The sequence below is a fragment of the Pteropus alecto genome, unplaced genomic scaffold (genome assembly GCF_000325575.1).
Source record: "Pteropus alecto unplaced genomic scaffold, ASM32557v1 scaffold25, whole genome shotgun sequence".
NCBI lineage: Eukaryota > Metazoa > Chordata > Mammalia > Chiroptera > Pteropodidae > Pteropus > Pteropus alecto.
The window spans coordinates 22,445,802-22,461,870 of record NW_006441955.1 but is presented as its reverse complement, the minus strand read 5'-3'; the positions used below and the strand labels follow the sequence as shown (position 1 = coordinate 22,461,870).

The following is a 16,069-nucleotide window of genomic DNA, read 5'->3' as shown; positions in this document are numbered from 1 at the left end:
ACTAATGTAACTAATAAACCTCTGTTTTTCAGTGGCTTAACACAATAAAGTTTCTTTTTCACCATATAACAGTATAAGGCATTGTAGTCAGTGGATAACTCTTCTCCAGATTTCTTTCATCTGGTGGCTCTGCCATCCCTTAAGTCCTCATCATCTGTATGCAGCTGCTAGAAGAAAAGAGAAGATAAATAAAGCATCCCTGCTCTTAGAAGCTTTGGATCAGAAGTATTACACATTGCATTTGTACTCCTTTGCCACAGATACATTAGTTTTATATGTTCACATCTAGATGCAAGAAGAAAGGAATCAAGCAAGGTAGTTGTGTGCCTAATAGCCTCATCTGTGCTGTGGAACAAATGGAGCAAGAGGTACATATTTCAGTGAGCAGTTACTTTTGTCTTCCATAGTCTAACCCTCTCTCTTCCAGAACATCCATTTTCCCAAGGGAGACAACCTAGAGGCCTAGGTAGTACTGTCTTTAACCCAGAGTCTATGGATGATGCACGTAGTCTCATGTTTCATATCAGGTCTCGACACTAAATACACAATAGGGAATGAGGCTAGGGAAATTAGAATGCAAACTCCCATTCAGAAAAGGAGGAGTAATAAATAGACGGTCTCTGGTACATGGCACTGGAGAAGAGTTCTTTATCCCAGCGGTCCCCAACCTTTTCAGCACCAAGGACCAGTGCTTCTACGAGAATCTAATGCCTGATGATCTGAGGTGGAACTGAGATGGTGATGCTAGTGTTGGGGAGCAGCTGCAAATACAGATGAAGCATCCCTCACTTGCCCACTATTAACCTCCTGCTGTGCGGCCGGGTTCCTAACAGGCCACGGAGCGCTGGTCTGCGGCCTAGGGATTGGGGACCCTGCTTTATCTGACCTGGACTGTGCTCTTTAGAGGAACTCTCTTATCCATTGTGTCCCATGGTCCATTGTTCGATCACCTGGGAGGTTATTTTCTGTTCATGTGTCTCCAGGCCACACCATTGCTGAGCACTGAAAATATGCCCTCTTGGGGGCCAAATAGCTTTGAAACTCTCTTCCTGTTGTGCAAGCTTTTAGCAACTCAAAGATCATTTTAACAGTCAAAGGCCTTTTCAAGTTAGTTCATGAAATTCCTTGGCAGTACAACTACCTCAGAAACTTAGTAGCTACTAATTTACTCGCTTCTTCTTGCTTCCAGTAAACTACACACAAAGATCTTTCCTAGATTTTGCTTTTGCTCTTTCTTCCTCATTTCCCTCTAAGACTTTTGATATCTTATTTCTTACTGAAACGAAAGCCAGCTTGGGATATTGGCATCTTAGTTCTGTGACCACCTCTACCACAGACCTTGGTTTCTATCATAGCCACCCACTCCCAGGGTCAAATCTTTGATCTTGTTCTGGTCAATATCAATAATTATCAGCTTTTGTAATTTCTATGTCAAATATCTCACTATCCGATCGCGTCAGTCCCACTAACATTCCAACGATTCTTCTATCCCACTAGGACCTACAAGCCACTGATCTTAACCCCTTCAAAGTATCCTTTAGTCCCCTCATGTTTTGTCTCCCTCTTTACCTAATGCAGATTTTGTGGTCCCTCTTTAAAAATTACTTCCTTGTATACATCCTCAAATCCTTTGCACACCCCCTGCTCCCCACTTAGTTGTACTTCCCTGGCAAAACCTCATCTCTGGCTAAATGTAGCTCTGTGCCTATTCCATGCCTGAACCCAGACAGTTATGTTTCCTTAGAGAAAACACACAGAACAGTCCTTTAAATTCAGGACTAGTAACCTCAAGTGGGCCCTTAATGCTGTCCCACACCACATGACAGATCCCTTGTTCATTCGCTAGCCTACTGTCCTAGAAAACAATTTCGCTCTTTTTCCTCTCATTTTAAACCTCCAAGACCTCCTTCGCAGAATGCATGTCAGCCTCTGACTTTGCTTCCTATTTCACCGAGGAAGTATAAACATTCAGAAGGCAGCTTTTAATAGCTCCCATGCTGATATCCACTTGTCTATCTGTTGTCACCTATATTCATATATTTATTCAGCCTTTCCCCCTCTTACTGTCCATGAACTGCTGTGATCCTAAGGCCAGTCCATCCACTGGTGCTTTAGATCTTATCTTTTCTAACATACTCAAGCACATCCTTATTCCAGAAATTTCCTGTTTTTTCTCTGACCACATATGCTATTACTCTCCCTCTGATCACTGCACTCGGGTCATACTGGCCATCTATTGTTGTCTTCAGAGGATCCAGGAAACCTCCTAACTGAGAGTCTTAGACTTTGCCGTTCTCCCTGCCTACAGTATTCTTTCTGTAGATGACTGTGTCTTGATCACTAGTCTTAAAGTTTTTCTTCAAATGTTACCTTTTTAGTGAGGACTTCTCTGACTTCCTATTTAAAATTGGAATCCTACCCAGCTAGTTTTCATCCTCTAGTCTCATTTGTAGTTTTTTTTTTTTCTACATAGTATTTATTACCACCTTATAACAAACAATTATACCTATTTGTTATTACCAGTCTTTCCTACTAGAAGATAAACTGCTTGAGGGCAAGGATTTTTATCTGCTTTGTTCACTACTGTGTCCCCATTGCCTAGAACAGGCTCAGAGAAGGTGATGAGTAAATATTTGTTGAATGAATAAATATTTGTTGAATGAATAAATGAATGAGTGAATATCTTCTTACTCCCAGTCTAGGAATTTTTTCACTATATTATACAAACCTATCATTCCCATGATGAAACAAACAAACAAAATCCTTGCACATTATGCTTTTTTGTTGTTTCATAGATTATTTACTAGATTATCCTTTTTTCGTAGCACTTGTAGTGTTTTAACCTTCAATGTGACTCTCTCCTCCACTCACCAAATCCTAATTTGTATTAGAGTGTTAAACCTATATGAATTGAAGATGTAAGTAAAAATAATAGTGAAGAACTATATTCAAAATGCCCCTTGTGATTACTCAAAGAATCAGAACTGAGTCAGAATATATTTTAGCTGCTAATAATGCAGACTTACTTTCAATCTTCCATGGAATAATTTATCTACCAAGCCATATTTTTATGCATTATGATTTTGTTAACCACCAGCATGGTCCAGACATGTCACAAGCATTGAAAAGACAGAATGTGATCAAGTAGGATACCAACCTCAGTATGACCTTCGTTTTGAGCTAATTATATGTTGATTGCTACTAATCAGCACCCTATTTGAAGTGAGCAAATTGGTCTGATAGAGAGAGAGAGTAAAGAGCAGTTGCTATATTGTTTTTTAACAGCTCACTTTATCTGGAATGAAATTTGATGTGCTTCTCTTTAACAAACCACTTTTTTTTATCATTTTAATTACTTTCTTTTATGTGTCACATATACAGCATTTTTATATGTGTAATATACATTGTATGTGTGTATATTTATAAATATAGAAATCATCATGGTCTCAACTCACGAGTTTCTACCATCATTTAAAGCCTGTGAAAGCATTAGTACTTTCAGTATTCACTTTATAAATCCATTTAAATGTCCCAATAGGGGAACTAATTCAGTTATCTTTCAAAGTCATTTAGTAAATTATCAAAGTCTAAAGTCTGTAAGGTATCTCCTAATATGTAAAAGATTTATCCAGTTTAGCTCAATTCAGAGTAAACTTTTGACATTTGCATTGATTAATCTTACTTAGCCTTCTTCCAAAAAAAATGTGAGCATGTTGGATGCTATGAATATCCCTAAACAGTGCTTAGCTTTTGTATATAGATACAATAATTTTTCTAGAGGTGTACGACTATGTGTATATGATTGTGTGTATGCATATGTATGCATGAGAGACTGAGAAAGAGAAAATATATAGAGAGGTGTGAATGTGGAGTTGGGTTGTCAAAACTTCTAGATGGAATTGCACTGCTGCTACTGCAAAAGAATATTAACTGTGAGATTTGAGGTGTCAATTTAGCTAGCCACCTACTACCGTGGCTGTAGGGTTGACACCAAATGTCCTGTGTACAGCAAAAACATGATCCCAAGATGGGAAAGAAATGTCAGCTAAGCAGCAGTGTTTTTATGTAACTGCCAATGGGGGTTGAGCTAGAATCTGGCCCTGGAGAATAGTTAGCAAAGTGTACAGTAGGGAGATGGAACAATTTAGAGTGGAGAAGACTTTCCCAAGGAACTGAAAGTGGAGGAGAGAATGTGCAAGGATTGACTGCAACTTTCGTAACTTAATATGATCTTTGTTTTGTTTCGTCTTGTTTTTACAAAAACAAAAGCAAAACCAATAGAGTGTATATTTTCTGATTCCTCTCTGTGGAATTACTAATTGTATATATACATACAATGTACATTACACATATAAAAATGCTGTATATGTGACACATAAAAGAAACAGGTTTCCTCTCTGTGGAGTTACTAATTGGATTTGTCAGACTCTGTAGACTAGCATAGTGATCCTATTTGGCATTAATAGGTCCCCAAAGTTCATTAATGCAAAATAATTGCATCAGTGACCTCTCTGCCCACACGTGTCTGGTGTTGCTAAAAGACTATAATAATGATTGATTACTACAAATAGCCCTAATTTTGTTTCTTATGGTAATAAGACCCCAATGATGTTTTGGGAATTGCTGAGAATTCACTGGCACTGATAGTTATTAGTGGCATACATTATCAATGTTTGGAGCATTTTAAATCACTATTTTATTCATATATAGGAAAAGAAGAAAGATTCTAATCCTGAAAATGTATAAATTACATAGGCAAAATTCAGCTTACATTATACTCTTATTTACTAACTCAGAAAATTATATTTTATTAAAATATGTTTAAATACTTTATTAAAAGTCTATCATTGTCCTATGGTAGATGTCATATGAATTTACATGTGATAAAATTGCTAGAACTGCGCGTGCGCATACACACACACACACACACACACACACACACATGAACGCATGTAAAACTGGTGAAATTTGATAAGGTTAATGGATTATAACATCATCAATTTCCTGGTTGCAATATTGTATTAAAGTTATGCAAATTATTACCATTGGATAAAACTAGGTGAAAAGTATGTGGAAACTATTATTTCTTAATAGATTCAAGCTGCAGGTAGATCTATTATCTCAAAATCAGAAGTTAAACATAAATCCATCATCATATAGCATCTTATTGTTTTAACAGAACACCAACATTAAAGGGCAAGGAGTAGAGATTGATAACTAGTAGATGAATTTTCACTTTTTACAATAAGATTAGAAAGTTGATTTTAATTTCTTAGATGGAAAATTGTGCTTTGCTCTTTAGAGTAGTGAATAATTTAGAAGTCTAACCTTATAGATACTTTCTTGGTTTGTTCAACTCAATATAGTTCCCACCACTGTGCTCCTTTTCATTACAGATCTGTGTCTCCAAGTGCCCAGAAAAATTTTTAACTTATGTGGAAACACAATTTCCGTACAAAAAAGACAAAAGATCTTGGACATACTTTAGCCAGTTCTGCAAGTCTCCTTTTTCAAAGCCTGAAAAGGTATGTGTGTTTAAGTTTAAAATTAGAGAAGAATCTAACTTTTGTTTTAATCTCAAGTGTAATATTAGCATTTGTAACTGGAAAAGCATTTTATGAAATGATTTCAAGTATTTTATGAAATGATTACTGAAGATACCATTTCATTAAAACCTGTGCACAAATGTGCATGTATATACAAAACACACACCATTTATAGCACGTCATTTTGTAGACTTGGAGTGTTATGCAAGATTGTTAAGTCTGATAAGTTAGCTTCAACTTTTCCCTGACACCAACAAAGTCTCTACTTGGTTGGAATTTTTGCTGTCAAGAGCTAGATGCTAATGTCATTCACAGTCACCATTTCATTAATGCAGTGTTGAAGCTCCATGACTACTTAGTAATAAGTAGAATTTTACTTCCAAATCAAGTCTAATAATTTTTCATTTAAAAAAATCCCAAAACCCTACCTAGGTTTAAGTCTTATAAGGGAATTCTAAAGCTTCATGTTAATTAATATTAATGACTTCTACATTAGAGAAGATGCTGTTTTTTCCAGAAGAAAATTTAAGGATTAGGGACTCAGGATGTGACTAAGATAAAGATACATGCTTTCAAAGGCATGCTTTGGTTTCAGCAATTCTGGTTTTATTATTGCTGATTCAATCGAATTACAGTTTGGACATTTAAGAGTAATTTGTCAAACAAGTATATGGATATGATAATCTTGCAATTACTTTTGTTAGGGGAATAATTTGGAATAATGAGATTATTATGTAACTTAATTTTTAAAGGACAAAATTTTTATATTGAGAGTAAAATTTGTCATCATATAACCTTTGAAATGTTAACATACTCTTCCTTCCATTTTAGACTCTCTCACAAATGGTAATGGATGACGATTGTCCAACAGTGATTTTTCCAAGCAAACCTCGTAAGTGGTTATTATTTTACCTTAGAAAGACAGAATCTATGAAGAAGTCATTGAATTTGGTTCCCTTACTTCACAGTTGATGAAATTGAGGCCAAGAACAGTAGAATGACTGGCCTAAGATACCAGAGTTAATTAGGAAGAAAGCCAAAGCTAAAGCCCATTCTCCTGACTCTAGCCAGGGATATTTCCCTTGGAGTTCTGTGAGTATTAGAGTTTTGTTGCATAAACACACATACAAAAAAAAGATTAAAAATTGATTTTTGAAAGCCCAGTTTGATGCTCTATGAGCACACATAAGCACGCACAAAAACCTACTCTTACATACTAACCCCTGAATTCAGCCAAAAAGTTTATTCAGAAATTGCTTGGGGAGTGAGATTAGGACACACATTTGTTTTTATAATTTGAAATTTGAAATACTGATATGTCTCCTGAATGAATCAATATTTTATTTCTTTAAAATTTATAAATTTTGTTTAACTCTGTTTAGAAGAAAATGAAATAATCATTCATTTTTCTTTCTTATGGATATAATTCTAACTACAGAGAAAAAACTTAAATATGTCCACCACAGTGTTATTCGAAATAACCCCCTAAAAAAAAAGAAAGAAAAAGACAACACTCTAAAGCCCAAGAGCAAGAGAATGCTCAAATAAGTTATGATATATTCATTAAGTGAAATATTTTAGAATTATTGAATATGATAAGTAATGTGTATATGTTATAATGTTAAATAAAATGCAAAATTCTATATGCATTAGAATAGCAAGCATGTAGAAAATAAAATAAACAAACAAAAAGAAACTATTCAAAGAAAAAGATTGGAAAGAAATATGCCAAAATATTAAGCGGTTGTTTTGGAGGTGGTAAAACACTGAGCATTTTCTCTCTTTTTTCTTCTTTTTCTACTTCTCCATTTTTCCACAATGCGTATATGTTTCTTTTACAATGGAAGAGAGGCAATAGTCATCAGTTTGAGTAGAAAGTCAGGTACCATGGAAGTAGCTACGACCGAAGGCAGTGTCTTGCAGGCTCCCCTCGCTCTCGACTGGGTCGTTAAAGACTCTGAAGCAAAGACATAGGTTCCACAAGCAATGGCTTTTACCAGGAAACCCTAGGCAGCAAGCGTCTGTTGCCAAGAACAGTGTTACAAATTCTTATGCAAAAAGGTAAAAATGACTCACTAGTCACTGAAGATATAATAGGTGTGAAAGTATCAGACATAGTCCCTGCTCTTACAAGTACAGTTTGGTTAAATCACACAATAGAAAATGTACACTGGTGATACAAAAACGAATAAGGCATAACCCCTCACAGTCTAGCGAAGGAGATATCAAGGCAAACATTGAGATCAGTGTGAATTCCCCCAGTTGAGGATTAACTATAGTATTTAATAGAAGAGGATGCAGCTAATAAAATCCACTCATTAGAGAATTTATACAAGGAAATAAGTAATATTAAAAGAAAGAAAAAAGAGAAAACACTGAGTGTACTGTATGGTTATGACTTTCCAAAAAAAAAGAAAGAAGAAAGAAATTTCTTGTAGAGAAAAAAATTGAAAGGAAATTCGCCGAAATGTTAATATAGTTCACTGTGGGTGGTAGGACTATATATAGTTTTGCCTCTGTCTTCATATTTTCTCTATTTTCCAAATATATAATTAGTATTTAGTAATTAAAGCTAACAAATTAGATGAGTTACTGCCTAGAAATAACATGTAGAGTAAGATTGGGGGACTCTGGAGGTGGGAACAGTCATATTTAAGTGGTAGAAAGAGAAAGAGTGCACAGAGAGGCAGAGGGAGGGCAGGAGAAAATCTGGAAATGTAAGGCAAGAGAAGAGGGTTTCAAAAGGCAGGAGTTGTCCACCAATGCCGAAGACTCGGAAAAGTTAACTCATTCGACAGTAAATATTTGCCGAGTTCCACCTTGTACCAAGCACTGTGCCAGCTGATGTCTTCAAGCAGCGCAAAGACTAAAAAAAATATTTGGAGGTTTTTGGAAATTAGGAGGGCATTGAGATCAGTGGGAGGACAATTTCTGTGGAGTGATGGAGGCAGAAATACGATTGGATTATGAGGGAATAGAAGCAGCTGGCAGAGACTACTATGTCAGTGCTGCCAGGGAAGAGCAGGAGAAAGATAGGGAGGATACTGAAGGAATCAGCTATATTATAGATGCTACAGAAATGGCAATTGGTAAACAAGAAGATCATTTTCAGCCAGAAATGTCAGGAAAGGTTTTATAAAGACATATATTTCTTCTTTTCCTGTATCAGGTGCTTTATTATGTTCAAATCTAAACTCTACATGAACTCAAGCAAAACCATGATGCTTTTGTTGGCTTTCAACCTCCTTGGGAGCTTCCCAGGTGAAATCTGAAACCAGTTCCCTTACAGAGGGCAGGGAGAGACTGAAGAAAAGGCGGATTTTTATAAGTGAGGGAACATACTTAGTAGGCTTGTCTTGAGTGACTGCAAAATGAATAGTTTTCTGCATCAATGTACCAAATCTTAACAGTTTATGTAGAGGCCTTAACAGAGTTCAGCCATGTACCCAGTCCAGTAGTCTCGTCAGCACATTTCTATCTCAAGGCTGTGTCCTTGGGCCACTTCTAGACTGGGGAAGGCAAGCATAGAGCGCATTCCAAGCACAGGGGAGGCAGTGGGGAGCCTCCAATTGCCCGGGTCCAGCTAGTGGGTCGAACCAGAGGTGACATTTTATTGATGACCCTCCCCAGCCTTCCACCCTTTGAGACCAGCTTATGCAATCAAATGCTCACTTGTTTCTCCACGTGCCCCGAGGAGTTAGCAAGAGGTTTCACCAGCATGGAAGTGGCTCATTTAATCAGTGACAACTTATTTGTTTCACCAAGGGGCCCACGATCTGAACTACTGATTTACTAAGTAACCTAGACTGGGGGTCAGATCCATGAGGGCACTTGCTTGTGTCCTCATGTGATTTAAACAGATGATGTATTAACGGACTCATCAGGTTTGAACACAACATATAAATATGTTATATATTTACATATTATATTTTTTATATATTTGGCAGGTGAGTCTACGCATCTTGCAGCTGCCCAAAACAAGCCTTGTAATTAAGTTCCCTTGCCTATTAAACCTGCCACCTGCCCATCTACAAAAGTCTGCCTTTTCCCTCAGTCTCTCCTCACCTTCCACTTACAGGGACTGGTTTTAGATTATACCTAGGAAGCTCCTAGTTAACTATATGAATCAACATGCTTCTTATAAGAAAACATATAAAAATGATCTATGTCTGATTTCTTTTTCCAATTCATTTAAAATTGGGGTTTAAAAATATTTTTAGTAATACATATGTGCAAAGAGGCAAGGATTCTATGTAATCAAAATAAGCCCATAGATTGAACAATGAGTTAACTCTTCTCAGAAATTATGCTAGTCTACAAAGTGTGAGCCACCAAAGCCAAAGAGTTGGAAAAGTTAACTCATTCGACAGTAAATATTTGCCGAGTTCCACCTTGTACCAAGCACTGTGCCAGCTGATGTCTTCAAGCAGGGCAAAGACTAAAAAAATATTTGGAGGTTTTTAGAAATTAGGAGGGCATTGAGATTACTGGGAGAACAATTTCTGTGGAGTGAAAAGTAGAAAGGACACAGATTATCATTAAAACTTTACAAGTAAAAATTTAGTTGTCTTATACTAGCCTGAAGTTTGAGCTGGTTTTTATTTCCCAAGGAATTATTCACTGAAACCATGAAAGTTTTCATGGTTTCATGGTTTCACTGAAGGAGTATCTAAAGTTCTTTTTTTTTTTTAATAACAAAATTAAACTCATCCAGTCATACAAGTAAATGCAGCCTCTTTAAAAATGTGTTTATCATGAGAGATACATTACTACTATTCTTTTAAAACCTGTGCTGTGTGTCTTATTTATGGTTACTTGATGAGTATACCATGTATAAAATAATTAAGTTTAGAATGTAGCTTCTGATAATGATCATATTTGCTTTCTATGTCAGTCTTAGAACAATCAGAAAATCTTCTGATTATCAAGTAATGGGCAGTTATCTATACAGAGCAATTTACACATCCTCTAGCAAAAACTTGGTTATAAATAACAGAAAACTTAAGAAAAGGAAGGAGAAGAGTGATTACTGTAATTTCCATTTATTTTTACAGTTCTCCAGAGATGTTTCCCTGACTTCTCCTATATAAATGGCACTTTGACAGTAGGAAATAAGACAATGTTTGAAGATGGGAAGGGAAGAACAAGAAATGCTGCAGAACTCAGGACAGCTGCAAAGTATGTTTGTAAAATTCTCATTTCCAGTTTTGGTGCATCCCATTATTGTACTTAAGACTAAAACTTCCATCAGGTTAATGGTCATACAGGAAGAATTATGTATTATGTAACACATATGTCACTGTAGATTAGAGAATTTGGTATGTGTTTATTAAGAAGAGAATCTAAAGGAGAAAACCAGAATAATTAAAAAGAACAATCATGTTTTTCAAAATGGTTAAATCTTTTATTATCAATGGATATAGAAATGAGACATGAGAAAATGTACTAAAAGACTTTAATATAATTTACTTTCTGAGTAAAAATGTAAAAAGAATCAAAAACACCCTATGCTTTTTAAAGTACCATTTAGAAAAAAATGACTGAAATAATGAAACTGCCAGATGTTTTAGAAGGGAAGGGCCTTAAGAAAGGTGAAACAATCATGACAATGCCGTTTCAGTACTGTATCAAATTTCTACATACAATGAAGTGAATTTACTGTTTCTATCGGCTGTACATATCACAATATTTCACATTATTGGGAAATGCAATTCCCAAGCATAAACAGACAGCGTCATTGCATGGCTGTTGTTGAATTAGAAATGAAAAGTAAATATATTCTAAAATTTTATTTCTCTTTCTCGAAAGACTCTAACAGTTCAAATAGAATAGTGCAGTTCCTGCATATTTAAAATATAATAGCAACATGGATGCATTTCACCAATATAAAGTTATGTGAAAGAAATCACAAAATAAATAATACAAGTACAATTTCATTGATAAAAAAAGATTTAAAAACAAATGTCACTAAAGTAAACTACCCTCTGATGCATATATAAGAGGTAAAACTAAAAAAAGAAAACTAGGAACTTATTACCACGAAAAGATTGTGGCTACATTAGGGGAAGGGGGAGGTATTGTAATTGGGGCACATGGGGAAAGGGATGACAGTGTTATAGTTACATAAGTGTGTTCACTTTGGTCATTCATCAAACTGGACATAATGATTTGTGCACTTTTCCATGTGTGCCCCATTGTGCCTTCTTCCTGCTACAGAGCTCTCAGAGGATTATGAAGGTGAATTAAAAATGATGTTCATTCTTGACTCTATGGATTATGTAAGTTAAAAGCTGATTGCAATATTGAGAGCATGTCACATATGTTGGAAAAGAATCTGTTCACCATTCCTGAAAGCCGTGTTCTCTCTGTGTGTAGATATAATCTCCTTTGTAGGTTTACCAAAGTGAATCTCATGAATTGGGGCTAAGGAAAGAGTCACTACTAATAATTGGTTTCTAAAATGTGCTTTAAACAGCAGCTTGCAAATCCCTTTTATCATAACAAGAACATTTCTGCTTAGTGGTAGTCAAAAAATAATTGATTTTTTTTTTCTTCTTTGAATTCAGGAGTATCAATAAAATCCTTGATGCAAAGGCAATTGGAGTGAAAGTGTTTGAAGACTATGCAACAACTTGGTACTGGATTCTCATGTAAGTGAAAACGGATGTTTTTCCTCAGCCCTATTCTGATGTTATCTTTTTAGAATTCTTTCTTCAGTTCCCCATTTATATTTGTGAATAAAAGGTTGACTAGGATCTCAGTTCCTGCCATTTTCTTCTTCATATAGAGTAAAAATGGGGCAAAGATATTTGGAAATATGTCCAGTGTTAACATAATTATAAGAGTGTAAATTTTAACTGTATTCATTAAATTACTAATAAAAGTACCCTTATAAACATATACTTCAGTTCATGTGGGGGCAGCATCTGTGGTATGTTTGCTTCTCATCACATATTATAGTGGATGCAGTGTTATTTCTATGGTCTGTTTTCTCATTTGTCCTTCCTTGACTTCTAAGGGATCATTCTTATTTTTTAACATATCCCTTCCACATAATGTTTGTTATCATCATCATCATCATCATCAAAGGTCACTGTACTTATGAGGAGCTGAAAAAATATATGAAGAGAGGAGGAAATTTAAATTTTTCAGACATAAGATTTGCACTCCTGAAAGGTAAGGGAAAATGCAGTCACACTACTGGAGTGGGTACATGTGTTTGATATATCTAAGAATGTCATTGCTATCTGGCTCTTGTGTCATCTTGTTTCTTAAAAGCTTCTACTGTCCCCTAGTGATCATAGAATACAGTAAAAACATGGGGAAAGAGATGACAATGTTATAGTTACATAAGTGTGTTCACTCTGGTCATTCATCAAACTGGACATAATGATTTGTGCACTTTTCCATGTGTGCCCCATTGTGCCTTCTTCCTGCTACAGTGTGATCATAGATAAAAGTGAAAACCTCGTAGATCATTACAAGACCATTTACAACCTAGCCCAACTTAATTTCCCAGATTCATCTTCACCCAGGTGTTTGACTCACCCTGTATTCTAAACACATTTAATAGCATGCTCATTCCTAGTCTGTCAAACTCCCATGTTTTTGCACATTCTGTTCTCTTTTCTAACATTATCATTCCTTATGCCATAGGCAACTTTATCTTATTATTTAAACTCAGCTTTTGTGTCATTTATGAAGTCTTTCTTGTCTTCCCCAGATATAATCAGTCACCTCTCTGCTCTGTGTTCTTCATACCCATTGTGTGTGTGTGTGTGTGTGTGTGTGTTTATATACCTATATACACGCACAGATCCATACTTATCTTCTCTATAGGACCTACCATTTTGTGTTTTATTTACCTGGCTCTTTTCCTCTGATAAACTGTGAACTCTTTACCATCATAATTATGTCTAACTCATCTTTATTTTTCTAACTCCTATTATGGGTCTTGGAACGTGAAAGATACATAGATAATATGGGTTCAAGGAACAATTATAAAAACACTAGGGGAACAACATAGATATATTTAACTATAAGGTGCTTAATAAAGTCATATTGTGTTGTGTGTAAAATACTAGTGAGTAATTTTTAGAGCTGTAAAATTAGATTGTTTTCTGAAATTTTACTCATTTAATACTTTGTCTTAAACAGTTATAGTAATTATTGTCAGTGTGTATTAGGATTTCAGGATATATATCCAAAGCAGAGATCATAGTCTATACTTGATAGTAGTTAAATGGTTCTCCTATTTTTTGACCAAAATATCACTAGATCATTTCCATGTTTTTGTTTTTTTTTTTAAATTTTGGTTGTTCCACTCTTGCCTGAAGAGGTATACATTGTGATAGACTCTCTTGTCCACCTCACTCCCAGCACACACTGAAACTCTCCTCACCCAGGCACCAATCAAACCACTAGAACATAAATATCTCTGTTTTCAGCTCTGCTGCTCTCATCTATTTAATGCACATAAAGCCAGAGACTGATATGATGTGATTTAGTTTATTCGGTTAGATTTTTTATGCAGAAATTTAAAATACACAGAGTAAACAGCTATGTTTCTTTTTTCCCCACTTTGATATTTTTGAATATTCCTTTTGGACTATGCCCTAGAATAATCCTTCAACCATATTGAATGTTTAAGCATTAAAATATCTGTGATTTTTTCCAAGGAAGTGGCTTCAGAAGATAAAAGCATATGTTCTGAAAGACTAGGACCTGAGAAGTTACTTTGATACTTGACTGTCATTTATCCAGTGACAGCAATTATTAAGATTTTGTTCTTTAAAGATAAAACTTGAAGACAATAAAGTCAATAAATGTACGAAGGCTCTATCTGTTGCTACGTTTGGAAACTTGTGGATAGCTCCAGAAGTGTCAGTTCTTCATAGAACCATCAGCCAAATTTCCAGCCTTAGTAAATTCTCTTTAATGAAATTACCTAGAAGAATACCATATAACTTTATCCTGAAGTACCTCTATTAGCTCACTCAAACTCCAGGAAAATTAAAACAGAGAGAAAATAGTTATGCTGTTGATCGCTTGCAAAAGTCATATGGCCCAGGAGACACAGAAGCTTTATCATGGCTCCAAATAATAGCCTACGGATCACTGGGGACCTGAAATAGATGTCTGGTGATGTCAGACATCACAAACTGTCGGAGATAATTAGACCATAGTGATAATGACTACAAAATCACGGATGCGGGAACTGTGTGGGGAAGTTATTTTTCTTGTCTTTCTGCCTAAGACTGTTTCTTTACTGCTAAAGAGTTATAATTGCATAAAGTTTCCATTAGTCGTGAGGTAGATAGAACAACACAGATTCATCATAGGTATGTTTTACAATTTATCACTAAGTGGGTAGGTGTGAAGAGGAAAAAAATATAGAACATGACAACTATGGCTGGTAGGCCAAAATTGTAGGTTAGAGGGATTGTGTTTTTCCTTGACTAAGGATTGATACTGGACTTCAGTTTACCTACACACATGAAGATGAGTCATGTATAAATTCTACGATGGTTCTACTCTTTTATACAAAAGTCTTAACAGAAACCATTGTTTGTACTTTTCGATGTTATAAATATTTCTATAGCTAGGTAAAAAAATAATCTGATAATTATTTTGAATAGAAAAAAGTATTGTCTTACTGTTTTCATTATATTACGTTTAACACATTTGACCCTGTGTTTGTTTTGTGTTTTTTTCCTCTAGTGGCCTGACAATTGCCATGCTTCTCAGTTGGATATTTCTGATACTCTTGAGGTTCACAGCTGGATTCCTTTTCTGGGTCTTCATGTTGGGTGTGATTGGAATTATAGGTTATGGTAGGTATCATCCCTCTTAAAATCGCCAAATTTCAAAATAATCTTTTTTTTTCAGTTGCCATTATTATCAGAAAGCATGTTCTTTCAGTGAATTTAATTAGTCTTTGCTCCTCCCAAGAAAGTGTTAAATTGAGAAAAAATATTTAATTTTGCATATATTGTGTCTATAACTTTTTTCTTCTTTATCTTGAAAAAAAAAAAGTGCTTTCAAAATATTCTACTCTTTTTCGCTACCTGCCTCTGGTTTTATGTCTCACAGATACTAAGAAGAAAGTAAAAAGAATCTCTCTTAGATTAATGAAAAACATTTTAGACAACTTCTTTTATTCCTTTAACTCTTCTGTCTGATCAAAGGCCAGGTCTGCATAGTTAGAGGAGTGTGATCTATTTTTCCCTTTCAATTTAGTACCTTTAATCCAGGTACTGTCACATATTTCAATAATTGGCCACTGTTCTATAATAGAGGCATCACCCTCTAGAGGCAAGTATGCTGAATTACACTCACTGGATAGAGTTCATTTCAAGTTTGAAATCTAACCACTAACTCAATCTCTCCCAAACAGTACAGGTACAATTTGAACCCTAAAAAAAAGGAATTAAAGTCTCTCGAAAGAAAGAATATAACATTGATGGCAGCTTACTTTCAGTCTTCTAAAAAATGCATAGGCGATTATATGAATTTGAGAGGTT

At 35.3% G+C, this 16,069-nt stretch overlaps 1 protein-coding gene across 1 annotated transcript in view; it reads left to right on the top strand.

The window, feature by feature from the left end:
* Positions 1 to 16,069, top strand: part of SLC44A5 (solute carrier family 44 member 5) — a 123,079-nt gene that overhangs the window by 68,578 nt on the left and 38,432 nt on the right. Inside the window, exons 6-10 of the mRNA XM_015595072.1 lie at positions 5,397 to 5,525; positions 6,378 to 6,438; positions 10,601 to 10,724; positions 12,113 to 12,196; positions 15,267 to 15,379. Coding sequence (XP_015450558.1) covers positions 5,397 to 5,525; positions 6,378 to 6,438; positions 10,601 to 10,724; positions 12,113 to 12,196; positions 15,267 to 15,379 — 511 coding nt within the window. The remainder of the gene's footprint in view (positions 1 to 5,396; positions 5,526 to 6,377; positions 6,439 to 10,600; positions 10,725 to 12,112; positions 12,197 to 15,266; positions 15,380 to 16,069) is intronic.